General features: G+C 37.2%; 1 protein-coding gene across 1 annotated transcript in view; it reads right to left on the reverse strand.

The window, feature by feature from the left end:
• Window positions 1-27,515, reverse strand: part of TRHDE (thyrotropin releasing hormone degrading enzyme) — a gene marked incomplete at both ends in the record, with an annotated part of 198,963 nt that overhangs the window by 29,225 nt on the left and 142,223 nt on the right. Inside the window, 3 exons of the mRNA XM_084302453.1 lie at window positions 9,307-9,362; window positions 9,462-9,595; window positions 17,165-17,253. Of these exons, the coding sequence (XP_084158579.1) occupies window positions 9,307-9,362; window positions 9,462-9,595; window positions 17,165-17,253 (279 nt within the window). The remainder of the gene's footprint in view (window positions 1-9,306; window positions 9,363-9,461; window positions 9,596-17,164; window positions 17,254-27,515) is intronic.

Raw genomic sequence — 27,515 nt, forward strand, 5'->3', positions numbered from 1 at the left:
CATTAACCCACAAAGTTAATGAGCTTATCCCACAGTTTAAAATAAGTTGGATTCTTATGCATTGACTCATTCTTTTACCTTTATGGTTAAGTGTGTGAATTAGACTAAGTCACAGAGAAACTTAACTGTATTTGGCTTTTTCTAACCCTACTCATTTCTTCTGGAAGTACTGAGCACTAGGGCCCCTGTTGATGTATTCAGGATATATTTTCCCACATTGCTTTAACAGCAATGCTGTGGCAAATCCGATATGTTGAACCCAGACACAGAAAACAAGCTTTCAGCAAGGCAACTCATGCAACAGGTAAGTAAACTCCTGAAGTCATGTATGTCACCTTCCACTTAGAATCATAGAATCATTAGGGTTGAAAAAGACCTTCAAGATCATCTGGTCCTACCATCACCCTACTTCAAATGTCACCCACTAAACCACATCCCTAAACACCAGGTCCAACCTTTCCTTGACCACTCCCAGGGATGGTGATTCCACCACTTCCCTGGGCAACCTGTTCCAATGCATGACTGCTCTTTCTGAGAAGAAACGTCTCACTTCTACAAGTCTGGAAATTCAAAGATTAAAAACTTAAGATGCCTGCCATTCATATTCAGGAAAGAAAGACGGAAGAATAATGCTTTCTCATAATGAGAAATCTGTAACAAAGTCTCAGAGAACTTGAGTGTAAAAGCCTGATCTACCTCATCTTCCACTCTCAAAGTTGGGCTGACTTAGGTCCAGATAAAGACTCTGCTTTTCTAAGGCATCCAGAGTGACTTAATGGAGGTATTATTATTTGTAACAGCTGTAGACTTCCACATAACTAGTACAGGAATGCACATCTGCATTTTCGTAAGTAACAGGACCATTTGGCTAACAAGCCTATTTTAAGTGCTAAATTTAATCTGCATTCAACCTCTCCAACATCAAAGGATTCAGAGAGTATGACAGTTTTAAGTGAAGCATGCTTATTATTATGTTTTCTTACATGCAAAATATCTGAGGACTCTTCAAGTGACATTTAGCTTCACACAAGAGCATTTTAAGCATCCTTCATAGAACAGTTCAAATTCATTGCAATTATCAGAGTAATCACATGGTTTAAATTATCTTGCATAGATTTAGACTTGCCAAATAAGCAAAGGCTAATGTTAATTTTAATTAATCACCTCTGTTAAAAAAGGGGAAAAAAAAAAAACAAACCAAACCTTTAAAAACTGGCAGTTGCAAAAATACAACAAAAATTTTCCTTAAACTGGGTTTAGTAGCTCTCCTTTCCTCTTCTTTCCCATAGAGAAAAAAAAAAAAAAAAAAAAAAAAAGGAACTAAAACAGATGAAGAGTGCAAGATGAAAAGGAATGATATTAGTGTTTAAAATTAAGATTAAATTGGGTAATGAAGTTGGGTAATGTCATGTTTTTCATTATTGCCAAACTGATTTTGATTTTGCCAAACTGAGTCACTCACTTAAATTAACTGGTGAAATCTGAATGTATTTCAGGGAGCTAGTAGGGGTCAATTTCACATGATTCAGTTATTAAAAGTATTATCTATTTTCTTTTGTGATGATTTTTTGGGAGGGGCAGAATGAAACAGCCCTTCTACTCCTTAAGTTTTCAATGAGCAATGACGTCTATAATAGTATGTTTGAGCAAACTCAGAATTGAGTTTATTATTAAGCACTATAATTTTTCATATCTCCTTTCCTTTCCTTTCCTTTCCTTTCCTTTCCTTTCCTTTCCTTTCCTTTCCTTTTTCCTCTCCTCTCCTTTCCTTTCCAAAAAAAGCCCCCAAAACAACAACAAACCCAAACCAACCTTCTCCTTATTCTTTAAACCCCAGGTGTAGAGTATTGACATTCAGGCAAAAACACCTGACAATTCAGCTACTTGCAGCAACATCATTTGTCTAACTATTAGCTGATCTTATTTCTCGACATCAAAAGCCAAATTTTGGTAGCAAAGATCAATAACCCTATTTGAACCACTGACAGTATTGATGCCAAAAAACAGCAGAGGGATTACCACCATTTACACTGAAGCAATTGCTGGCCAGTGGGACTCACAACTCTGGTTATCCTGTAATTAAACCTCTAATTTTTATGCTTCCATATAATATCCAAAATTATTACTGATAAATATGAGGATTTATTTTCTTGAAGTTGCTGGTGCAAATATGGGCATATCAGAATTAAACCATGGAGCTGAAGTGATGTTCATTGTAGTTTTCCTTCTCCAGAGGCTAAGATTTCATTTATTGTAGCATTTGAAGTCTTCCAACATATCTAAGATAATTGGTTCCATGTTACAATTGATTGTATTACTCGAAGTCTTGTTCATTGTAATGTCAGGAAAAGTCAAGGTATTCAAGGCTCCATTTAAAATGTTGGGTCTAGATAATAAGTAGCAACAACAGTGAGAGTTCTCATCTGGCCTAATTGCTGTACTTCAAAATGTTTCCGAATTTCAGCAGCCATATCCAGGGTTGTTGACCTTATTTGACTTGGCTTATTCATAAACCCAACAGTCATATAGTGTCCATTTAAATGAATAAAGTGTGCAGTTTAACCCCAACCCTCATTATTACTCCTGGTAGCATTTGCTGATAATTCAACATATACAAAAAACAGATATGTTAAGCAGCTCCCTTAATTAGTGCCTCTGAGTACTAGTTAATGGAGTGCGTATTAGATCGATAGTTTATATCATGCTTGATTAATAGTGGTATAGATTTACTATTTTAATAAATGAGGCCTCAACAAAATTATTTCAGCAGATGCCACACAAACTCTTTTTCACTGTCACAAATTGTGGTGGTGGTTCAACGCACAAGCAATAGTTTTAGATACTGCTTCCTACAAGAGTTGTTGTATTTTCTTTGACATAAATACTCTCTCAATGGGCCATAGCAGCTGTGCCTTTTTTAAAGGAAATAGAAAGCCACAAATATTTTAAGGTAGCCATCATTCATTCCATATGCTGTATGTCAGTCCATATGTTCTGTGACATATCACAGCCTTGATATCTGCTTTACATGGAGATATACATTTCAGCTTATGTTTGCATATGTTCATAAAAGAAGAATCAAAGTGACTCTTGACAGTAAGCATGCGAAAAATTTTGCTATCGAAGTCATGTATCATTTGTGTCTGATTCTGTTGTGTAGTTAAGAGCAGTGAAGCAAATTGTACAACACATTTCAGGGATGCACTGGTGCTGAGAGAACATTCTGGACATAAAAAATCTACTAAGAGCAGGGAAAGAATCTGAATTTATGTATCAAAAGGTAGGTTGACACTGCCTTTTCCCTTATCCTCAGACTTTGGCTTTCTAGAGTTAGCAGAACTCAGAACTTGGAAAGAAGCAAGTCAAGAACTCATTAGAGGAAGGAAAACACTTACTATAACTCATCACATACCTGCATCAGACTCCTGATTTTGGCCTGCTGAATAAAATTCTGAAAGAGAGGAACTTTCATGAAAGCTATCTGAAGAAAGAAGCTGCTTAGTTCACAGATAATTCTGAAGGTATGCTTTTGTCTTTGCTTATTTCTGACATAGCTGTCTGTGTTTGTGAAGTCTACAGGCACAGGTTTTACTGTCCTAAGAAAAATCTTAATCTGTAGAGACTACAGCTTCTTCTCTCCCCTAATCTGTGACAGGAAACAGCACTGCAAAATAGCCAGGCTGTTTCCTATGCTGCCCATAAGAACAGTCTTCACTCAGATCTACTAATTCTCCCACCCACTTCCTCAAAGATGGAGTCACTGTCAGAGTGATAGAGATACTGAGCTATGTTTTTCACTGCATTCCAGACTTTCTCTCCTATTCTCTGGTTTCCAAAGCAGGCTCACAGAACTGAATGCCACGAAGAAGCAACAAAGACTTATGTGGACACAGAAGCATCCCTGGAGAAGAATAATTATTTAAGAATACCACTTCAGCTGCCAGACATGATTGCAGAGCTGCTTTCCACCTTCTGTCAACAGTCCTGGTCAACTAGAGATGTCCCTGATGACTGGAAACTTGCTAGTGTGACACCCATCGATAAGAAAGCTCATAAGGAGAAACCAGGGCACCTACAGGTCTGTCAGCCTGACCTTGGTGCCAGAGAAGGTTATAGAATAGATATTGGGAAATTTTTCTTCTCAGAAAGGGTATTTAGCATTGGAACAGGTTGCCCAGGGAAGTGGTGGAGTCACCATGCCTGGGAGTGTCTAAGGAAAGGGTAGATGTGGTACTTAGGGACATGGTTTGGTAGGCGATATTCCAATATTAGCAGTAGGTGGACAGTTGGACTAAGTGATCTTGAAGGTCTTTTCCAACCTTAATGATTCTATGACTTCTCATTAATCCAGTTAAGAAATACGGTGGGGAAATATGCAAAACCTATTGTCAGATATTGTCTTTGGCCTTTGTTAATGTGTAACCAATGAGTTTAGTCTTGGCATGTTCCACGCTGTCGTTAGGCCTGTGACTCAAAAGGGAACAGTCACGAAAATCTGAGCACCCAAAGAACTCCACCACAGACTCTTCATGGTAGAACAGAAGGCAAGATAATGATCAACAGCAAGGAAGAATGTCGGCATCAAAACCTTGTTTCTGAGAAACTGGCATGCAGACCAAGCACCTATCACCTTAACACAGTAAGTGCCTATGGCAGAGGCAGAAACAAGGGGTATTAGATATACATTAGTGTTCAAGAGACAAAAGGGATTCTTCCAGAACAGCAATAACTATTTTAGATGAGAGTAAAATAAGTATCCACAATCACATCTAATCATCTGATTCAATACTGATTAACACTGAGTACAAACCAGATGTATTTCTTTGACATAATATTGGATTAATTCAACATGTTTAACGAGTGGTGTTGAATATGAAGATTTAGAGTCCAGCAAGGAAGAATTAGGGAACTAGAACTAGACACAAGACTGCTAACCTCAAGAGGGTAATTTATCTTATCCCATGTTATGTGCCTTTGAGAGGTTCTGAGTGTTATTTGTCTCCATTACCTGTCAGTGCCATGCAAGGTGACAAGCTCAGATGTACAAGTCTACCTTTGGGACACCTAAAGTAAAGTGTGAAGCATTCCACCTCACATATTCGCTAACACCCTACCCCAAGGAATGAGAAAGACATGAGAAGCTGACAACATTATTCACACTCTCAAGAAACCGTAGGATCTTTCTTATTTCCTGTGACACTGTTTATTGGAGCTCTCTGAACTACCTTTATTAAAGCTTAGAAGAGATACACAGTTCCATTCATCTTCTCTTTATCAGTCTACCATCAATACATTCCATTTGCTACAATCAACTTAGTTTCAAATTGTTCTGAAATCCTTTACAAAACATTCTAAATAGATAAAGGACCTTCAAGAAGCAGGGAAGAGAGAGCACCAAGATTCTGTTCTTGCTCAAGAATTTTGGGAACGTATTTCCGTAAGCTATGTTACTGCCAAGGCTACAGCACTCTGGATCTGCAGAGTGTATGCACGTACTACAGCCGAGAACAGAATTTTGTTTAAAAGTCTGAAAAACAAACAAGCTTGCGAGAATTCAAACTCAGTGGGCAAACCGCTGCTTTCTTTTATTGTTATTATTCTGCTCAACCCTGCTTGATTAATTTTATGGAACCAAAATGCACCAAGAAAGAAGAAGGAATATATTTACATATAAAATGGGCAAAAGTTTAGGAAATTATAGAGCTTAATATATTCCTTGGAGGTAACGATTCATTTATGTTTATTTTAGAGAAATCATTATACTGGACAATAAAAAGGATAGCAAACATTTTGAAAGAATAAAATCTCCAAAATAAATAATATTCTTTCAGCTTTCTCCATAATCATTGTTATTAAATTTTACTAAAAATAAGATCTGTACTTGTTTCATAAACAAAATCAATTAGCATTAATGTATAGGAATATCATATCAAGACTTACCATATTAGGACACTGGAAGAACTGAGTCAAACCTTTCTGCTGTGGAATGGACATTATCTGTATCAAGTTCAACAACACACTAGGGAGTACTTCAGAAATCTCTATGAAGGATGGGGTGTTTTGAAGAAATACGGTCTATTTAATACAGTAACAAGAACTGCTTATGTTGGAAATTGTTTTTAAAAGGACAAGTGTGGATTTAAGAAGTTATGTTTTCATTTATGCATTATTTTATTACTGAAAATAATACATAGGTGTTAAAATGAAAGTATATATTCCACAGTTCTCTCTCTCAACTCATGTACATACATTTATAGTGGTAGACAAGATGATAACCTATCAGTACCACTAGGGACCACATCAGAGGACACAATTACCCTTTAAAACAGCCAGTCTTCTCTGAAGTCAGTCTAAACTACCAATTACTACCTCTGTGATAGGTCAATACGGTTACTCACTTTTTCTCATGTAGCAGTCAGAGACAATTGCCTGTTTTTAATCTCCCCACCATGTAACATTATACTGGGAGGGAGAAATGCATTCTGTGCCTTGGACATAAGATAGAATCACCACTACATCCACAAGACTAGTAACATCCGAAGAATGGTACTGCTCTGACAAAAAGCAAAATGATTTTATGAACTGTGCTTTGCAGCCAAGAGGGGAAAGCTAGGCTGCCTTTAGGCTAATGATGGCCTTTTGAACATGGACTTTTTGAGGAAACTGAAAGGCTCTGTGTCATTTTGATAGCCCTCAGAGCTTGTTTTTGGGATGCTGCTGTGCATCTGTCACAGCAGAGCTGCTGTGCTGTACTGCAGCATCAGCGTGCGACTCTCCACTGCTTGTCCCCACAAGAGTTTTCACATGCACTTTCATACTCCCAGAAGTTCAGGTGCTCTGCTCTCAAGGTCTGCCCCAAAACTCTTCTAACAGACTCTCAATGCTTCTCTAGTCCTGCTCATGGTAAGGAGCAGAGAAAAAAGTAGGTCTGTCCCTGGTCTGTCTTTGCCTGGGAGAGAGGAAATGAAAAGAAAAAAAATGCCAAACACTTCTTAGAAAGGTACCATACAGCTAGCCAGCCAATTAGAGTATCTTAAACATAACTATACTCAAGTATAGTTACTTTTTGTTTTTATTATTATTTCTTTAGAAAGATGATAGATGAAGTAAAAAAAAAAAAAAAAAAGAAAGGATTAAGAACAGTATACTCTAGTATCTGCCACTTTTAGGCAAATCCACATATCCTATTGCTACTCTTTGAATACTAACTGTATTTTTTAACTATTTGCAAATATGTGTTTCTACTTCTCTAGATCCCTCCTTCAACCAAATCTGTCACACACAGACCTGCTTGTAAGGCAGTACTACTAACAGGAGTCAGAGGTTTAAAAGAAGCAGGAACCTATCTGTGCATCCCTGCTAGAAGATTATTTCTGCTTATGCAATATCTACATATACAAATGGGTCTATAGTGTAAATATTTAGCTCAACTACTTTTTCCACGGTGTATGAGTAACAAATGCAGTAGCCATCCACTGCAATTCATCATTAACAGAAGAAAGTTAAGCTTTTACAACATGAAATTTTGCAAAAAAACTTACAGTGTTCCGGCATAGTTACCTGTGAAAAAGCAGCAGGATCCAATATCCATAAAACAGCTTTGGAAAGTATGTATGAAAACATGTTTCTTATCTAATGTCTGGTGGTTTTTTTGGTAGAAAAACTTGGCCAGACTATGCAGGTTGGGCCTTTAATCAAGACCTTGCCGTTATGCTTTATGAAGAATACATCCTAGAGCTCAGTACTGACTGAGAAGAAAAACACCTACCTACAGGAATCAGCTTAAGAAACAGGTTTTTTCAGTGCCTAGATTTTCTGTAAAGCCAAGCCACATATGACTGCATTCAGTTCATGAAGAAGAAAGCCACATACTGATTTTGCATAACTGCAAATTATTTCAGTTTTATTAGACATAAAGCAGCTCTGAGTTGCAAAAAAAAAAAAAAAAAGAAAAAAAAAGGAACAGACTGTTACCTGACTGAACATGCATTAGTTCTTTCAACAGTCTAGGTATTTCAGAATATTCTGCAGTATTCTACTAGCCAAGGACTACCTGGATCACTGAAATGATAACCTATTTATAACTCTGTAACGTTGCCAATGGGAAGAGGATACAAGGCAAGGATGAAAGGCAGTGCAAAAAGCAAAAGGGGTCTCCTTCTCTCCCTGTCATACCTCCTTCTCTACTACATCTCCGGGCTATTAAGTAAGGACTAATCACTAGTTTATGTCATATATTCAGGCTAGCACAGGCAGCAGGAACAGAGTGGTAGGGCACAAAACTGTTTTTTACTGCAGTGAAGCTGGAAAATCACTGAGCCATAATTTCTGCGTGACATTGTGCCTGAATCTCAAAAATCTCTGGTGACCATTTCTAGTGAAATGTACCTCAGTACTGCCAATTCTTGCAAGCCCCTGCTCAAATATGCCTATAAATACACTAGCAAATGGAAAAGCCAGTAACATCAGGAATTCTTTTCACACAGCCTTTGACATCATAGTGTTTTACTGATGCAGTGTTCCCAGGGACCTCAACAATCTCAAAATTTGAAAAGTTCCACTACTTTCTTCTCATTCTTCACTTTGACGACCAACATATTGGATGTATCGACTTCAAAACAGGAATGATTTCATTGTCTCAATTCATAAAGAAGGCATTACCTAACCAGCACTATACATGTTAATTACATAACTCTGGTCATAATAAAACACAAAAAGCTGTATAAATTCCAGAAATGGTCAACAGAACTCTGACTTTACATTCTGTGTGAAAAACGTCATGCAGAAAAAAGAGTCTGTTCTAGCAGACTACAAGAAAAGGATATTGGAAAAATGATATAACAGCATAAGTCAAGGCAAAAAAAAAAAAAAAAATCTGAATCTTGAAGGTGCCTTCCACCACAAATAAAATACAGCACAAGGGATTCTTAGAAAAAAAAGGAGGGGGAGGGGTTGGAGAGGGAGGAGGAGAGAATGGGTGCTTTAGGGAGAAACAGAAGAAGAAAAAAACACCTTCCTTTTTCATTAAAAAAAGTGGAAAAAGATTATTTACCTCCAAAGTGTTAAATTAAACTTGCTGCAAAATTGATCAGACCTCTCTAGACTCGGAAATACCCTACGGCAATTATTGATCAAGAGTGTGCTACAGACCGTGTTTATGCACCATACAAAAAAGGAGGGGGGGAGGAAAACTAAAGTGTGTTTAAAACATATTTAACTTCAAAATGCTCTCAGCTGTTGAGCTAATGATTGTATGAGTTGTTGCAAGAATGTATTTGAAGATAAATTATCTTCAGGCAAACATACCTGGCTAGATTGAATGCATCATCGATCAAGCCTGCTCGATTACTGACAGAGATAACCTATGAGGAGCAACCAGAAAAATGGAACCATTTAGGGTGATGAAATAGTGAACGTTCACATATAAAAGCAGATTTTAGGGCTGGAGAAGAGGAACTTACCTCATGGTTCCTTGTTAGTTGATTAATTAGCAGCCTCCAATTCCTAACATCATAATTAACTCTAAAGTAGCCGGTCTGGTTGATGTTCCCCAGCAACCAACTTGCCTCTTCCAAAGCAGGAATTCTGTGGTGTTCTGGAAACAAAGAACAAAATAGGAATTGACTTGGTTTTGAATTTAAAAAATTCTAAAAACGTATTTGTTAAATTCTTTCTGCAGAAAGATAGTAAAATTGATTCAAAGACTAACAAAAGCAGTGGGGTTAATTAATATTTCTCTTTATCTCTTTCATGTAGAGATACCAGCTGAGGCTTCTACTGAGACCTTTTATCCACAAAGAACTCCAAGAGTCTTTTTCCAGTTAATAGCATTTATACAAGAAGTGCCCGTTTAAGTCTGGTACCCTGACGCTGGCGCTGCTACAGCAGCTTTATAGAAGTACAATTCTATTATTCAATGGATTTGCTTTAGAGAGAAGACTCAACCTGTGATTCAAAATAAATAAATAAATAAATAATCTTAAGTGTTTCTGCATGTAGTCAATAAAGCTTCTGTTATTGGATTTTAAATTAAAGTATTTCCAGTTATAGAGTTCCAAGCTACTAACCACTGAGAAGCTCTTCTCTAGAACTATACCAATTAACCTTGTATCAACTAACCCATTCTTCCTCTTTCCCCTCTTTTTAAGTAAGCACTTATGGGCTGAAAGTATGAATTTATTCCATTACTTGTACAAGCTAGAAGTCAGCCAGTCCATCACTACTCACAAAAGTAGGGATTCCAACAACAAAATACCCGGAACCACATGTTTTTTTCACTATGGGAAGAATCATCATAGAATGAAGCATCAGGCTTCTATGTCTCTTGAATAATCCTTCAATTTAGCAAATTATTCTGACGTAACTGATTATGAGAAAGAGCTCTCTAAAAATTCAGCAATTTTTTTTCTATTATAATAAAACCAGTGTTTATGTTCTTGACGAAAGGAATGCTTTCCTCATGTACTTTAAAAATAAAAAAGAAATATGCCAAATTTGTTTTAAATGTAATTCCGACAGGAAACTGTTTTGTATGCTTGAATTCTTTGAAAGTAACAAATGGAAAAAAACAAGTTAACAATATGGTCTTAACAATTCACATACACCATCTAGTTCCTAGACTTACTAGAGAAATGGATTTGTTTACAGCCTTTCTTGTAAAAAAGTAATTTCTGAGGAAATAATAAATGACTAGAACTATAGATAAAAGTTATGCTTCTCCCTTGACTAAATATCTCTAGCAAACACAGAAATAACTGCAGTCTTAAGGTGCAAAGAATACAAAAAGGAGTGAGATACAATCCTAAAAACACCTAATTATATGTTTATCTTTAAATTCATGGAGCTGCTTTATGCACATGAATTCAGATAAAAAGCTGAAGGATTAGAAAAGAAAGTCATCTCCTCACCTAGGTAGTTCTGACATCATTAAAATCTCTTAAAAATACCCTTCTTAGAAATATTAAGCCTAAAATAACTCAGTTGTTGGCTATTCGATTACATTTTTACTGTTCTTTTAGGGTTTGTCTAATTGACTTCCAACAACTCAGTCTAATTATGCAAATGATTGAGAAAAAAAACATACAGACCACTGTATTAGTTATCTTTGATTAAGTACCCACACGTCCTTTATATGCAGAAATAGGACTATGTGAGGAAAAAAAAGAAAGAAAGAAAAAACAAACAAACAAACAAACAAAATTAAGTCCTACAACTCTGCATGATTCCTAGCCTTGAAAAAGGTAAGCAAAGTGTTAGGTGGAGAGACATAGGTAGTTAAAACTGAAAGGTATGAGGCAATCAAACTGTATGAGGACCTAGACCAGCTCATTAAGGAGATATGCCAGGCTCTGGCTAAACTCAGCCTTCTGGAAGTACAAGGGCACCTACATCCCATCCAAATTGCATAAAGATGTCTCTCCAGCTCAGAATTTACAGTCTGTAGCCATGCGGACTCCTGATTTCCAGCATTACCACAACTTTAACAATTCCCACAACTTTAACAATTTTAACACCGAACTTCCTTCCTTCCACAGAGGTTTGTTAAACAGTGCTTGTCAGTCCTAAGCAACTTCTAATAGACTGTTCTACTGAGGTTGTTTCTCTGTTTAAATAGTTTTTTCACTGGCCCTGAAAGCAGAATCACCTGTTGCTCATGTCCAGCCTACACAGAGAAGACTTAAGTCTGATTCCTGTGTACATTCAATTATCTTATTCAAAGAAAAACATGTGTAGACATACTGTAAAAAATTGTAACAACTTACACCATAGTGCTAAAAGCACTTTTCTTAGAAGGGCTTGAGTTCAAATACCTGCTGTAAAACAGGGAGAGGAGAAAGAATTTGAATCTAGATCTACTCTATCCTATTTAATTTACTCAGTGTGGTGCTGTGAATACAGCCTGTCACTGCTAAATCTCAGCTATACACTGAATCAATTTCTTGGATTTCTTAAACGCAACAGAAAAAATACCCACTTCTGTAGCTAAGAGAGGCTGTGGAGGGAAACAACTACTTTTAGAATTTCCCTGGGTGTTCAGGAGTTTTGTGGGGTCAGAAAGAGACTGCTTGTACACAGTAGAACCTGCTGTGTTAATGTAGCACTGCTTTCTGCTCATGTTTTTTCTTCTGCAAACTAGTTCTTAAATGCCACCATAGCTGAATGTAGCTACTTATATCAGATTAATCGTTGTACCTCTATGACAAATAAAAACTTATCAAATGTGTTATGAACACACATTAAAAATATCTGGGGGAAAAAAAAAATACAATAAATAGAAATTTTCACGATCAGGTCTAATAAAAGAAAAAAGTACACATAACTTTTTCTTATTTGACTATTTGTATTTTTTTTGATCTCTACAGAGAGGAAATTACTTATGCTTTAATACAGTACCGGATGATACTTGCCAGTCAAATATGAAAACTTTAAAATAGCCTATCTTATAAATAACAGCTGTGGAACTCCTCCACTACATACTGCTTTAAGAGAGAGCAGTATCATTTCAAAGCCTGATGGCACTACTGCTGTTTTGGTCAGTTTAAATCCAACCATAACCCCGTGCTATTATTTTTCAATAAGACCATTCATGTGTTGACCTTCTCCTGAAATACAGGACAGGAATCATTCATGCCTTTCCAGCTCATATAAGCAGGTGGTTATTTTAAGGGACTGTTGGATGCATGTGCTCCACGTAGTTCCCTATAATTTACTGGAATTTGATGTTTGAGTCTGTCGATCCTCATGCCTTCTTATAAAAGAAATTATTTCTCTTGGTGATTATAGCTCTGAAAATTTCTATACACCTGTGCAATTTCTCTACTTATCACAAACACATTTATTAGTTTCCCATTTAAAGTATTATAGTTAGGAAAAAGGTAGTCATTCAGTGTCAAACCCTATATTAAACCATTCATGACTTTCTAAACAACAACAAAAATTTAATTTGGGAAGAAATCTACCTTTGATGGTTTTAGTTCACCTTTTAAAATTCACTCTAAAATATATACACAGTTGCATTTCAAGATCAAAGGGATTTTTTTTAATCTTCTTCCATCAGAAAGTGTTTTTCCATGGTCATGTTTTACCTGGATACCTCAGAAAATAACACTGCTCTGAAACTTCCAGTTTTGCTGCGTAAGTATAGAAGACATTTAGGAGGAAATGGTTAATTTCCACAACACTTGTTTTGAACTTAAAAAAAAAACAGTCAGGGTCTGATTCTCATTTTCTCTGCTCTAGAAGTGTGAGACAATCCTCCAGCTGGTGCTAACTGCAAGTGGCTTGAAGTTCAAGCTCTCACAGCTCTCCTGCAACTTCCACTCCATCAAAACCTGCAGGAATGATGGAAGCTTGCTCCTCCACACAGCAGCATGACCACCTTGCAAGGCAGGTCTGGGTGAAGGGCAGCCCTCTGCAAGAACCTATTCCAGTGCTGACAAAAGCGTGGGCTACAGAGAGTTCTAATACCACTTCAAGTGTTCAGACTCACAGTTGTTATTTTCGTTTAACTTTTCATTTTATACAACCCCAAGCACACTGAGAAATTGGTTTATGCTGGTGGTAGAACTGACTCCATTTTCCTGTAAAAATAACTGCACGAGACTAACACAATTTCATGCCAAGAGCAGCAAGAGAAAATTTCCTGACCAAGAAAATGTTCCATGAGGAATTTCATCACAGTCACATTCTTTTGTAAAAAGATACTGGTTTTAGCTAAATACTACAAAACTTTTTCCAATATCTTCTCATACAGGGAGACAGCAAACCAGAAGGAAAAATTATTTCCATCTCACGTGCCCTAGCTCCATGTTGAAAAAATATTTTGGTATTGTGAACACTAGAGTAAATTTATCATATCAGCAAATATGATCATGTTCTGTTACACTTAGTCTTTCCTCAGAGTATCCTTCCATTCCTCAGCATTCCTATATGATGGAACAGCTAACATCTAAGGTGATATTACACAAGTGTAAGCAGCATTTTCCTGTTAGGATTTTTGCTCAGCTGTTGGGATAAAAGGAGTAATTTTGCCTCACCCTATCAAAATTGTGCCAGAACTGTAGATCTTGTATCCCTGCTCCTCATCGTGGCTGGCTAAAGTTATAAAACAGGACCTATTAATTTCTTTTACATCATGTCACTTCCCTTCCTCCCATTTTTGAAAGATAAAAAAAGGAAGTGTGGAAATAATGCAGGTCAAGTTCAGCAGCTGTCCAACTCTCAGCATAAAATAAATAAATAAATGAATAAAGTATTATTTTTACAATATTACCCTATGGACAATCATCAACCCCCTTGGAAGCAGCTTGTCTTCTTTGTAGCTCCATGGAGGAAAACCAGACTAAGGGGCTTACAGCTAAAACAGAGATTATCTAGTTGCAGGTAGCATGATATAGTAAATCGAGTCTTGCTGATCAGAAGGCAATTGTCCTGCTGAACTTTCTTTTCCCCGTCTTCTGGCAATCCTGCGCAGATACTAAGAGGAGTCTGAATGATCCACTTTACCAGAGGCAGAGAGTTCCATCAGAAGCGTACTTCTCCGGGACAAAACAAATCAGTCAAGGTAGAGGAGGTGAGGATGGAAATGACAGTAAGGCAGATTGTAAAACTGCTTCAGTCAGTTCAGCAGCATCTTCTGGGTCATATTTCTTACCTGGAGTCTGAGTGCCAGCACACTCATGACCAGGGAACAGCAAGTATGCCTTATTCCACAGCTTTGCTCACCTATTTGAAATGGATGGCAGCTAAACATCTTCACCTGACATTAAGGCCACTGTCTATCCTTCTCCTGGATTTGTAGAAACATGATGGATTATTAGAAATGTGTAGAAACTGTGCTTCCATACTTAGTACTCTTAGACAACAGCAGTTACCAGCTTCTCTGCAGTCACCAACTTCTCTGCAGAAGCCTTGCAAAGAAGTCTTGTAGGGGTGGACTAAGATCAAAGCAGATCCTTGACTTTTTACCTGCTATTGGTTTGATGCTGATCCAAAACATTGGGGACATTGTGTTCATTCATCATTACAGAGACCATAAAAGAGGCCACTTATTTAGAAGTTCCTGCCAACACAAATCAGTCCTGGAAACTGCCCTTTCCAGTCTCACAGTTCCTTTCGGATCTCCCCGAAACTAACATACAAGCTGCAGAAATCTTTAGGAGTATCACAAAAACATCAACAGCAGCCCCGATACATAACAGCATACATAATGAATCAAATATTAAGCAAATCTTGGGCTTTTCCTACTGATTTTTGTATGCTGAGGAATTATCCAAGTGAGTTAGACAACAATAAACAGAAGCAAGAGAACATTCTTGATGTTCATAAGTATATAGTCTCATTTTAATGAGACGAGTGATTGAGAAAGTAATGAAGAATAACAAAGATAATGACAATAGATCACAGTGGCATTGATTCTCTACACAGGAAACTCATTATTCAGAAAGGTTCCTCTTCAATTTCTACATAACAGTAACCCCAAAATCATTGCTCACACTGGCCATCATTAATTCGCTGATTTTTTTAAGGCATTCCGATAGGTGTAGCAGATCTTAAAAGGGTGGGTAGTGGTTTTATGTTCTTGTTCCTCCACAATGCTCTGCAAGTAAAAGGCAATGAGGAAGCAACTGTGCAGATAATAGTGATATACTGAACTTTCAAGGCAGGAGTGAGGGGAAGGAGGCATGCATGTACAACCTAATGAGATGAGATGAGTTGAGATCAACTCTTTCTGAAGTCAATGGGAATCTTTCTATTAACTTCAATGAGAGTTCAATCAAGCCCTAAAGGACAAGAGTGGAGCAGGTCATTAAGGCAGACTGTGAAAGCTCAAAGAGGTTTTCAAGTATTCCTGAGGTGTTAATATTAAAAAGTATGGCAATATCACCTCTGCAAAGTGAGACAGCATCTTAGTGTGCTCTGACTAGGGTATGTTTCCCAGGTATGAAAAGGACCCTGGTGCCAGGCACATTTTTAGATTTTTAGACCATCACAACATGGGAGCAGCATAAAACATCCTACATTCTGATGGGCTTCAAATGGTCAGGATGAAGGAACAGGTACCTTCAAGCACTAGAAAGTCCATTTACTCAGATTTCCAGTGATCTTATACCAATCATTTCTGCTTCTGCTGTTTGCTAAGCTCTATCAAACTATTACCTTTTGGTAACTTATAAAAGAGAAAAAAACGGAAAAACACAGACACACACAAGTTTGACTCATTCCTCTCTCCAGTTAAATTTCTGTCGGGGGGAATCTCTACACCCCTTAAATTTTACAAGAAGGGGTCACTTCTCCTGCTACAGCCCATGTGTCAAGGGGATGCATGGCACTTTCTTTTCCCATCCTTATACTCATTCTATTTAAGTCTTCATATTTTTTCCTCATCCACTTCAATTCCAGTCCAAAACTGTCAGCTGATGTTGCATGAACTGCTAAGGAAATAGAGAAATATTTCATGAAATTTCTATGTTAGGATTCCTTTTTTTTTTTTTTTTTTTTTTTTTTTTAAAGAAAGAACAAGAAAAGAAAGAAAAAACACTGGTATCCAGCCCTGGCTGTTCTCAGGACAACAGCTCTTATGATCATGTAAGAATTGAGAAGGGAGAGAATAAGTGGTAAGCAGAATAATAAAATTTCAAAGTCCGGTATCTGGTTATCTAATAGGGATAACAAATATTTTGACAGATAAATATAAAAACTTTTAAATAGCAGTAAACATTTCTTAGCCCTGGTTTAGATTGTGGATTGGAATTACAAAATGCCAGAATTATAAATAATTTGCATTTACTAAGTCATACTCATCAGATGCTTTGCTACAAAAATATTACGTTTAACTATTATAAATCAATAAATTGAATTACATTCATCAATAATTTGATATAAGTTGCTAAATACAAAGCATTTAGCACTTAGGAACACATTTCTATGTAAAAGCTTTTCATTATACTGTAATGTCTGTGATAATTATAAATCTTCTTGCTTGCTGCTTATCCTTCATTCCTCCTCCCTCCCTTCCCGGCTCTTCCTTTTGTAATTCATTTCAAGTAGCTAACACTGGGTGCAGAGCAGCTAAACAATTATCTAGGATCAATTCCAAAGAAACAGTTGAGGAAAACACAAGTATGCTTTATGAGATTCCACTGGGAGGAAAGTTTATTTTTACCTGATTTGTTAGACACCCATATAATTGCCTCTGATGAGATGTGGCTCGTATTTCCTACTGCAATTGTTAATGGAATCTGCCACAAGTAGCTGCAAGACAAAGGAGGGGGAATCTAAGAACAAAAATACTGAACTGATTCTTCTCACAGCAATCAGGGATCATGTCAAAGAAATCAAAACACAATTTCAGTAGCAGCATAAAGATGTGGATTCTAACAAGTTATTTTGATTTTGAAATGCATTTGCTATTAGCAGTAAAACAATGAAAAACTCATTCATCTAAAAAAAAAAAAAAAGATTTTTTACATTTTTCACACACTATCATCATATGAGGACTTTTTGCAAGGTTTTCCTAATTTAACAAAATACTTCACAGAAGAGGAAAATGATTTCCCACAGAAAAAAAGAGCATTCAGTATGTTTACTTAGGAAGACAGAAACTTCTGGTAAAACATGCTTTGATTTATAGGGACTCCAAAGTTTAAAAATAACACCTACTTGTAGGAACTTTTTAAAAAGCTATAACAGGCTTTCATAGCTGCTGGTTAATAAAACCAAAGTGAATGGGATGGATTCTCCGCTTCTTTGCAACATTTTTTATCAGTGATTTGTTCTGCAAACTGGACAAAACTTGCTAAATGTGGATTTGCAGATAAGCTAGCATAATCAGACCACAACTTTATTCTAGAGTATCACAAATTGTTTCTCATTTGGAATAAATGTTATAATTTTCCTAAGATTTTTACAACCTTTTTATCTCAACAAACAGAAATTGACTGTATGAAGTCAATCTTTTAGAGCAGATGGAAAGGAGGAACTCTTGCGTGCCTTCATCATTATCTGTACTCCTCAACTCCCCAGAATATCATTTCGCTAGCCGGTGAAAGAATAAACACAGGCCTGCCATCTCATTCTGCACACTGAGGGGAAGCACCCCATGATGGTACAGGCGTTCCCTTTGCCTGGGGAGCACATGTCCTTTAAGCAAGGCAGCATGGCAAGAGAAGGGTCCCAGCTCATATATCACCGTACACGATCACTTAGATACCAAATAAGTATACCATTTTAGACTGACTTAATCAAAATGGTACAAGGATGTGTGGGGGCAAGTTCATGACAGCTACATTAGCTTCTCCCTTGTCAGTACACAGCATTGCAGAACAAGCCTATGATACCCAAAAAATTAGGTTTGATCACTTCTGCTTATTCAGAAGCCTGCTCCAGTGAACTGTGAACAATACCACATGTGCCATAACCAGAGTCAGAGTACGTTGGCATGCAAGGGTTGTGCCTGGGAGCACATCTGTCATTTGACACTGTAAAACACACATCATGCAACATGCACCCCAGAACACTCTCTGTGCAGATTCAGAAACAGTAGACTACTACAGCAATTTCTGTTCTCTCACAGATTTCATCAATAAGACAAGTATTATTTGCCTGTATTACTTCAAAGGCCAGATCCAACAAATACTTCCACACATGGGCAATTCTGCATGCTCAATGTACATGCCTTGAGAGCAGCCCTGCTCTGGGACGTTTGGCTGCCAAAGCTCAGGGTCAGTGTGATGTCCCAGCCTGGCCTCATCACTGTGGACTTGCCTGGGGATCCAGACTCTGGGCTGAGCCTGGCTGCCACCCCTGGGCCTGTGCTGCTGCCACGCAGGGTCCTGTCAAAGAGCCCTTTGCAAACAGCCACTCCTCGCTGCACCCTGATACCCAACTCCTCAAGCACAGGCTTTTGCAGCACACAAAACTGGACTATACATGCTGAGAAACAGTTTTCCATGCAGCAGTGATTCAGCAGAGAGGGGGAGATATTTGGAAAATTGCACAGCTGAAAGAGCTATGAGTGATATTGGAAAGAAAACATGGCATTTATTGCCATATGGGAGAAGAAAAAAGTCCCATGTGATTTTGGGTTGTCTGAATACTGGTATCATGACACACTAGGAAAATTAATAGATACACTGATGCACCAAAGACATACTTCAGATAAGCACATGCTCTGGCAGACACTTTTTGAATAATTAAGCTGTGGCATCTGAAGAGTCTACTGCCTTCTCATTCCTTGTACTGGAGGTTACCACCTTTCACAGCACCACCAGCAGAAAAGATGTCCACTGATATATTTGCTTCTCCAGTTCTCATTCAGGGGTCCTCACATAAAGTTAGCTTCATTGTTACCCCAACTAATATCCTGGACTGTGAGCTAGACTAATGAGGTGAAAACACTTATTCCTGTTACAGTGGCAATAACTTCAGGGTTCAACAAGTGAGGGCTGTCAGGAGATGCTGCAAATTGATGCACCAGAGAATATTCACCACTCTCTTAAGTAGCTTATACTTTACTAGACACCAACCAGTATAAGAAGAGTCTGCCCAAAAATACTTCTAGGCAATATACCATCTTTAAAAGCACATTTAATTCTAAACAGTCAGCTCTCCAAAATGAAAAAGACGGATGATGATTGAGAAAAATGTGGCAAAATTAAGCACAAAGCTAGTACATATTTGAAAGGAACTTTGGTTTATGAAAAAAATGGAAAAACTGTATTGGCATGGTATTTTTATGACTCTTGAGATGGACTCCTACTGAAAAATTTATACTACAAAATAAAAGGTACTGAGTTGCCTACTTTGCTGATTTAAACACATATAAACATATACAGATACATGTGTATGATCATATGGACACATCATTTTGAGAAGGGACTTCATAAAATGATGGATTTTATACACTGCAATCTCTGTATGGAAAAGAATATTGTATTACCTCATATTAATATGTCACTTCCAGTTAAAGTAAATCCCATGGAAATAAGATCCTTATCTGAAAAGTGATTTTGCTACAGAACAGGAGTCACACAAACCACACATCCTCAGAAAACATGTATGATTTTGTTAGGAAGATTAGTATTTAACCTTCATAACATTTGAGACCTGCTAATGTTCCTGGCATTCTCCAGAACTTCCACATTTCATCTTGGTTATTGCTTTACCAGATGAACCACAGGTTTCCTTTCAATAGACCTCTCCAAAAATCCATTTTTCCTACTTATAGTGTTGTTCTCTGCAAGTTTACCTGTTTTCACCTTCCATCATCTTCATTCCCAGTGAAACTTCTAAAGCTGTTGGTTTTTTTTTATTTATATGTGACAGAGACATATCTGGCTCACCTGCTGAGCCCTTTTGTTAGGATGAATTCTATACACCATCTCTGAATGATCTTCATGGACTATGTTCTCCAGACATGACTTGGAAGAAGCAAGCCTTTTTGCATATTTCTATTTGCATTCTTCTACTTCTGTTTGCACTCTTCTACTACTAAGATGAAAGAGAGAAGCAGCCCACTTGCCTTTTCTCCTCCTGCTTTGTCTGGAAGCAGTAAACATCTTTTGATTATTCTTTTACATTCTGGAAGTACCACCAGGGTGCTCTCTGTGTGTGTCTGGCCAGGGGAAAAAAACAATCTTCCATCTGGCTATCTGCTGCCTGATCTGACAAACCAATTCCAGTGAAGAGATTCCTAGTCTTAAGGCAGTGGGATTGGAAGAAACCTCCTACACTAAAAAGTATGTCTGCAAGAACTGAATACCTGTTAAGGCAGCACACTCAGCCCCTGGGTGTAATGTAAATAAGAAACTGCATCCAATCCACCTGAGATGCTGCACAGCCTCAGAGGCATCAGCATATTATGTCCCTCTGGATACAAACTTGACCACCTTAACAGGGAACATGACAGATCACCTAAATTCTGAGAAGTTCAGGACTTCTTCAGGAAATTAAGGATTAATTCCCTCTGAGGATGAGGAGGGGGACAGTTAAAATTGGAATAGATACGGTAAATACAAACTGTGTTTACATAATACTGTTCAGTCATAGACGAAGAGATGTAGGAGAGGAGGATGCTGTTGAAAGGTAGTATAAAGGTTGATGTAGGATAACATCCAGAATTAAACAGAATGTATTACTGCCTTTTGTATTTTTGGTAGCATCATATCAATGCATAATACCAAAATGTGCTAGTATTTCCATTCAGCAAACAGAATAATTCAGAGTGACTTGTTTGATATAGTAATCCAATCTTGTAGCTGCCAAGGTGCGTGTAATACCAGAAGCTAGCTAATTATGCTCTGCTCAGATTACACAGATTTTTATTTTTTTTTTTGTCTTGGGCCTTACTTGATGACTACATAGACAATATTGAGGTACTTTATCTCACTCGGAAAATGATCATATTTGTGACCATCTGTGATGAACAGTTATGTTGTAGAAACTCTGTATTTTCAGTCGAACAATTAATTTCCTTCTTTGTAAAGAGCTATGAAAAGTCAAAAAAGGGCAGTGTTTTTCTGCTGATGAAACAAAGATCTCAGGTCGTTAAAGAAGAAAAGGCAAGTTTTCTGGAGCTCCATATTTTGTACACCTCTTCAACTACTTATTCACATTAATGAAGATTTTTGCTGGGATGTAAGCCGATACATTTTCAATATTCATCTTCCTAGTAACAGGCTTCCATGAACTGCCTGTAGTGAACAATGCATTTTTGCAGTGGCATTTCCCCTGACTCCTCTGGACTCAAAGCTAACCAAGGAAGTTCAGCTGCTCCTAGTCATTGCTCACAGAACAATGAAGAAATCTGCTCAATATTTAGAATATACAAGTAATATGATCACTTCATGTAAAGTGACAGAACTTTGTATGTGGCTAAAATACTTCAGTAGAATTTAACTAACCTGCTTTTTGAATGGAAGAGGAAGTGAACAACCACATCCCTCTCTCCTCGAGCTTTTACAGATCTCTATTGTATTTCCCTAAAGCCATCTCTTTTTCTGAGTTTAAGACTCTCAGTCTACTCTGCTGTTCTATATATAGCACCTATACTTAATCATTTTTGTTGACTGCCTCCTTATTTTTTATGCCTATTACACTCTTTTCCAGTTTAGAAAGCCAGACCTGCCCTCAGTGTTTTGAAGGCAGGTCTACTACGGATTCTATCAGTGTGGTGTAATTCTTGTCTCTTTTATGCTACTTATACACCTATTTCCTAGTAATTACTACTGTTCTATTTACTTGCTTGATGGTGCCTACCACAACTTCCAGATTTCCTTCCTGAGGGAGAATAGTTTCTTCAGAACCCATCATTAAGCATCAAAGTTAGGACTGTTTTCCCCATGTGCATCATTTCTACATTTACCAACATTAAGTTTGATCTGTCATTTTATCATTGTCAGCCAGCATTGAGGGATATTTCTTTAATCTTGATAATTAGCTTTACTTTTTGCTAGCCTTGCATACCTCGTATTACCAGAAAATTGTCATCTTATTCTTCCATGCCCTTTATCAGATCAGTGAATAGTACCAACTTCAACACAGGGTTCTCAATAATTTAGTATTATTACCCTCCACTGATAAATTCAACCATTTAATTTCTCACTTTTTGCTTATATTTCTTGCTTACATTTCTTAACTGAGATCTTCCCTCTTATCCCAGTACAGATTATTTTCTCCAAGAATTCTTAATGAGGGAGATGGACCTCCAAAAATACATAAAAAGAACAGTTAAAATGACAAGCTAGGAATGTCTAGAAATAGAAGACACCTATTAATAGTTTTTGATTATATACTTAGCAAAAAAATCAAAGGAAGAGAACCGTGACAAGATAGAATAGAACAATGTACAGACTGTAGAAAAAAATACTATATTTTAGTTCATCTAACAACAGAAGAATCGGGGACAAAATTAAAATGTTATAGATGAAAGCAAAGTACGTGATCTTACTCCTAGCAGGATATAATAAGCATAATTATTTTAAAGAGTAGGGGCAGTCGTGAAATTAAATCATGGAGTGATTTAGGTGGGAAGGGACCTTATGAAATCCAACCTTCTGCTCAAATGTGCTAACAGCACAGGAAAGTAGAGTTTCATTGCAGATAGAACATGAGATTATAGGAGAATACGGAGGCTGTACTTTCAACTACACTGAATGAAGTCAGTAAGGTCCAGATTATTAGACATGGCAAATGAGTTGCCATCTGTTTTTTTTTTCCTAATCTTTCCCAGTGCAAAGCACCTATGGAATAACTTCCACAAAAAGCTGAACACCAAAAGCTCTATGTACTTTCCAATGTTTTATTAGGTTGAGTAACAAAATTTTGAGTTGTCCAAATTATCTTAGGTTGGAAAAACAGAAATAACAAATCTCCCATCAGCTGGCACTTATGAAATCTCAGCCATCACTTTGCTGTGACTTAGTTTCTCTGGACTAAATTCAGTTGTGGCATCAGGTGAACTTCTGAGGGGTACTTGAGACATTTTCCAGGAGCTGAGAGTTATGGCACAGCATGTATGGATAGTCCTGCCCATGTAGTGGCAGCAGAACATCAAACAAAATATCTCAGGGCATCTCCAATGGCACCAGTTACCTGCACACACAATTGAACTGGCCTCTCCATCTGCTCAGTGTTGATAACTACACCTTTCATAAGTAAATGGGAGTTTTCCCAAAGGTATTTTTACATTTTTAACTGAAAATGGCAAAATTTTTGAAACTAAGCATTTCAAAAGAAATAGAAGGCTTCAGCATAGTTTTAGACACTGCTGAAACATGCTATAATTACTATTTTAAATAAAAACTTCCAGTTTGCTGATTCAAAATGAATCTTGGCTTGAAATACAAGTTAATTAATGGGGCAAGTTAAATTGAAACTGAAACGTAAGATACTGAAATGACAGAATTAAAATGAATTCTTGAAACCATTTTTTCCCCAATTTTTGCTTCATTTTTTGTCCTGATCAGCACAGGGAAATGTTTTGATATGCTGAAAATTTCTGTGGGATGGGAATCCATTTCTTGCTCATCTGCAACACTTACTAATCTTTGTAAAGTATTTTGAGAACATAACAATCTAAAGCTGAAGGATATGATTAAAGCTATTTGACACAGAGACAAAGCAAGGCATAAAAATAATTTAGGAGTAAAAAAGGTTAAAAAGAAAATCCAAGAGTAAAACTGCCCGGATAAGACTCCTCTCTCCTTGTTTAAACCACCAGATCTTAATATCCAAAATGCTTACCCTGTCACTTCAGTTAAAGACAGAAGTGGTACATCCAGAGTGGCTGAAGCTGAGGAAAAGAGGAGCAAGGTCACCTTGGCATTAGTTTCCTTTTCTCAGCCCTCCAGAATGGAGAATGCTCAGGTTTCATGTACACAAAGGCAAGATGCTTGGGTGAGCAGTGCTGAGTTGGTAACTTGTGATCTAACTAAAGAATAGTGTGAAGTTCGGACACTAAATCAGGGCAGTAAAAAGAGAGTAGAAATCTCTCGTTTCTTCTACTTGCCAAGACTATTGTTCTTTCTGCTAGCAATGCAAAAGAAGGCCTCAGTTTTCAGTGCATTTTGAATACTAAGATAATGGATGGTTCAAAGATACATTGTTTACAGAAAACCTGAAAGTGCATTCAACTAATCTATGGAATTACAAGTCTTGTTGCTGTGATACCTGGAGGCATTTATTCCTAGGGTGAGAGCACAAGCAGTGGTAAAGTGGTAAGTGGGAAACAAGTTGTTCAACAGCATAACAGCTTTTGAGCTTCGGTATATAGAAAGATATTATACATAAAGCAGAACTCGGCAGTGCCAGGGTAAATTTTTGTAAAACATACTTTCTAGACAGATAGTGTTGCAAAAGGCAATTTAAAAGCATCATAGAGATTTTACCAGGTTGTTATATAGCATAGTATCTCATTCAGCAAAGAGTATTTCAAGTTCCAGGGGAAGCTTGTGTGAATATCACAGGAAATCACATACTTTTATTAAGTGTGATTCTACAGAGTGTTAGTTCTGTTTAATGGATAAGGAGCTGACGACACAATCATGTTGTGAATATCATTCTCACAAGACTGAAAAAAACAGAGATTTCATTAGATTTAATATGTGCCAGCAAAGTAATTGCAGGCTGTGCCCAGAGGCACAACACAACAGAAAAAATTTTTATTCCCACTCACACAAGCATTACACCTCCTACATTGCACCGGAGTGTCAAGGGATTCCAAGAATTCTGTCAGCACAGATGAAGGCAGATAGGAAGGGAAGATATCGCTAACTTTATTGGAAAGACAAATACAAGATGAAAAACACATAAAGGACAACAACTTGAAGTAACAGAGACAACTGAATACAGCTTGGAACATATCTACTGGTCATCTGGATATAGCCGATGTTAATTTTATATTCAGAGAAAAAATGAGAAACTGGTGAAAAACACTGGTAAAAGTAGCTAATTAAGATGGATTCCCCTACAAGTGCAACGAAAAAGCAGACAGCAGCAGACTTTTTAATCAAATAAGATGTTGCGATAAGCCAACTTGAATTCAGAAAGGACAGCACATAGGTTTTATTAACTGGAGAGGTCCTGTCAGTGTCTGAGATAGATGGGACTTCCAGAATTCCAACAGACAGAAAAATTCCACCTGTCAGTGTGGAAATTAGAAGAGCGGGACGTGGTAAGTATGCCACACCACACTAACTACGGGATGCTCATCAACGGTTTCTTGGACTTGAGCAAAATGAGGAAAACATGGTGCTAAGCTTGGGATACTTTTCCAATTAGAAAAAGATTGAATGAAAATGATTGTGGAAGTGTTTACTCCAAGATTATCTTGTGCTACACTAGGCAGAGGCATTTCCAGTCCCGTTTCAAAAGGAATACTGGCTGCAAAGCAGAGTGCTGCCTTGATGGATCTGAGTGGGCTCCTCCACTCTCTGAGCTCAGAAGAGTTACAGAACTCACTTTTTGGAGTGTACCACAAGTTTTGAATTTTATTAGATGTGGAAATCATAGCTGCCTGAAAGATGACCAGAAATCAGTTTGTCAAATGGTTCAGTCTGTTAGAAAGAGAAATTCCCAATGGACTGACTCATCTACTTTGCAAGCAATTTTCAAAGGTTCTGATTAGATGTGTGGCTGGATCCTCCTAGTATCTATTTCAGGGGGAAGGAAGACTTGGGCATTTGGAAGGTATCCAAAATTGTGGGCCTATTATCATTTTAAATAAATTTTACTTAACTACCTACATGGAGGCAACTACGGATAATCTTTGTAAGTTGGAGAAATATTTAGAACTGCATGACAGGGCAAATGGGAAGTTTATATTCTAGTCTTGAAAGATGCTAGCGCTTCTGAGAAGACTTACTTCTGATGGTAAACCTCTTTATTTGCAATTCTGCCACAATCCAGATGCTAATTTTATATATTCTATTATGTATGATTTCATTTAGAAATGCATGTTTAAAAAGGCAATCATACTAGTACATTGTAAAATAAGGCTTGATTGTTGTTTCTAAGAGAAACTATTTCTAGGATAGATCATGGATTGTGTGGGGTTTTTTTGCTTTTTTTTCTGTGTAAGTATCTAAATGCAAAAATATGGAAGGCAGAGGCTTTTCAGTGACAATACAGTATTGCTGGAAGCACAGGAGAGTATGTATTTTAATACAATTATTGACAATATAATTAATCCGTAGCCAGATTAGTGATGTTTAACAGCAACATATTAGAGATGCAGATTTTGTGGTTTTCATTTATTCTGCCATAGACCTGACTCTTCCTGTACGTTATCAGAATCCTTGGAATGATTTTCAGCTGTAAATAAGTACCAGAGCTGGAACAAGAAAAATAACTTAAATTCTCATGTTTTAAGCCAAATATAATTCCCTCACCAGTGCAATTAAACCACTAATTCCCAGACATAAGGAAAGGTTTCAATGCCCTTAACAGCAACACTCATGAAAGAGCCCATGTGTTTCCCTGCACTGTGGGACTGCCTTATGATGACAGCAGGCATATTCTGTTAGAAAACAGCTGTGTATCTTCAGCCAGCCCACATAAACTCCACGGTCCTTTGGTCTGATAGCTTTTTTAAGGGTAGAGTCAAGGTAATTTAAATGAGTTAATTTAATTTAAATTATCCAATTTGAAAAGAAAAAAAAATGAATTGCCTGAAAATAATATAGCATTATCTGATTATAATTATCTGATTAGTGAATGAAGTTCTCTAATTTTATCTTAAAATTTCATACAAAAATAAATTACAATCGAGGTGGTTATAAATATTATGGAGCTCTTTAAAACTGACTCATTTCAGCATCAGTGCTAGCAGAGTACCTTGCTGAATTTAGAAAAATGTTGTGGGCAAAGAACAAGTACTACAAATTTTCTCTCAGTAAATGCTTTCTCCTCCCCACCTAACATTACCTTTTTACATTAGAACACAAAAGACTTTGTTTTTGGAAGTGACAAGTAATTTTGGGTGCTCAGTCAGAGATGGATAGAAAGAAGTTGGTTTT

This window comes from Netta rufina (genome assembly GCF_964035555.1).
Source record: "Netta rufina genome assembly, chromosome: 1".
Classification (NCBI taxonomy): Eukaryota; Metazoa; Chordata; class Aves; order Anseriformes; family Anatidae; genus Netta; species Netta rufina.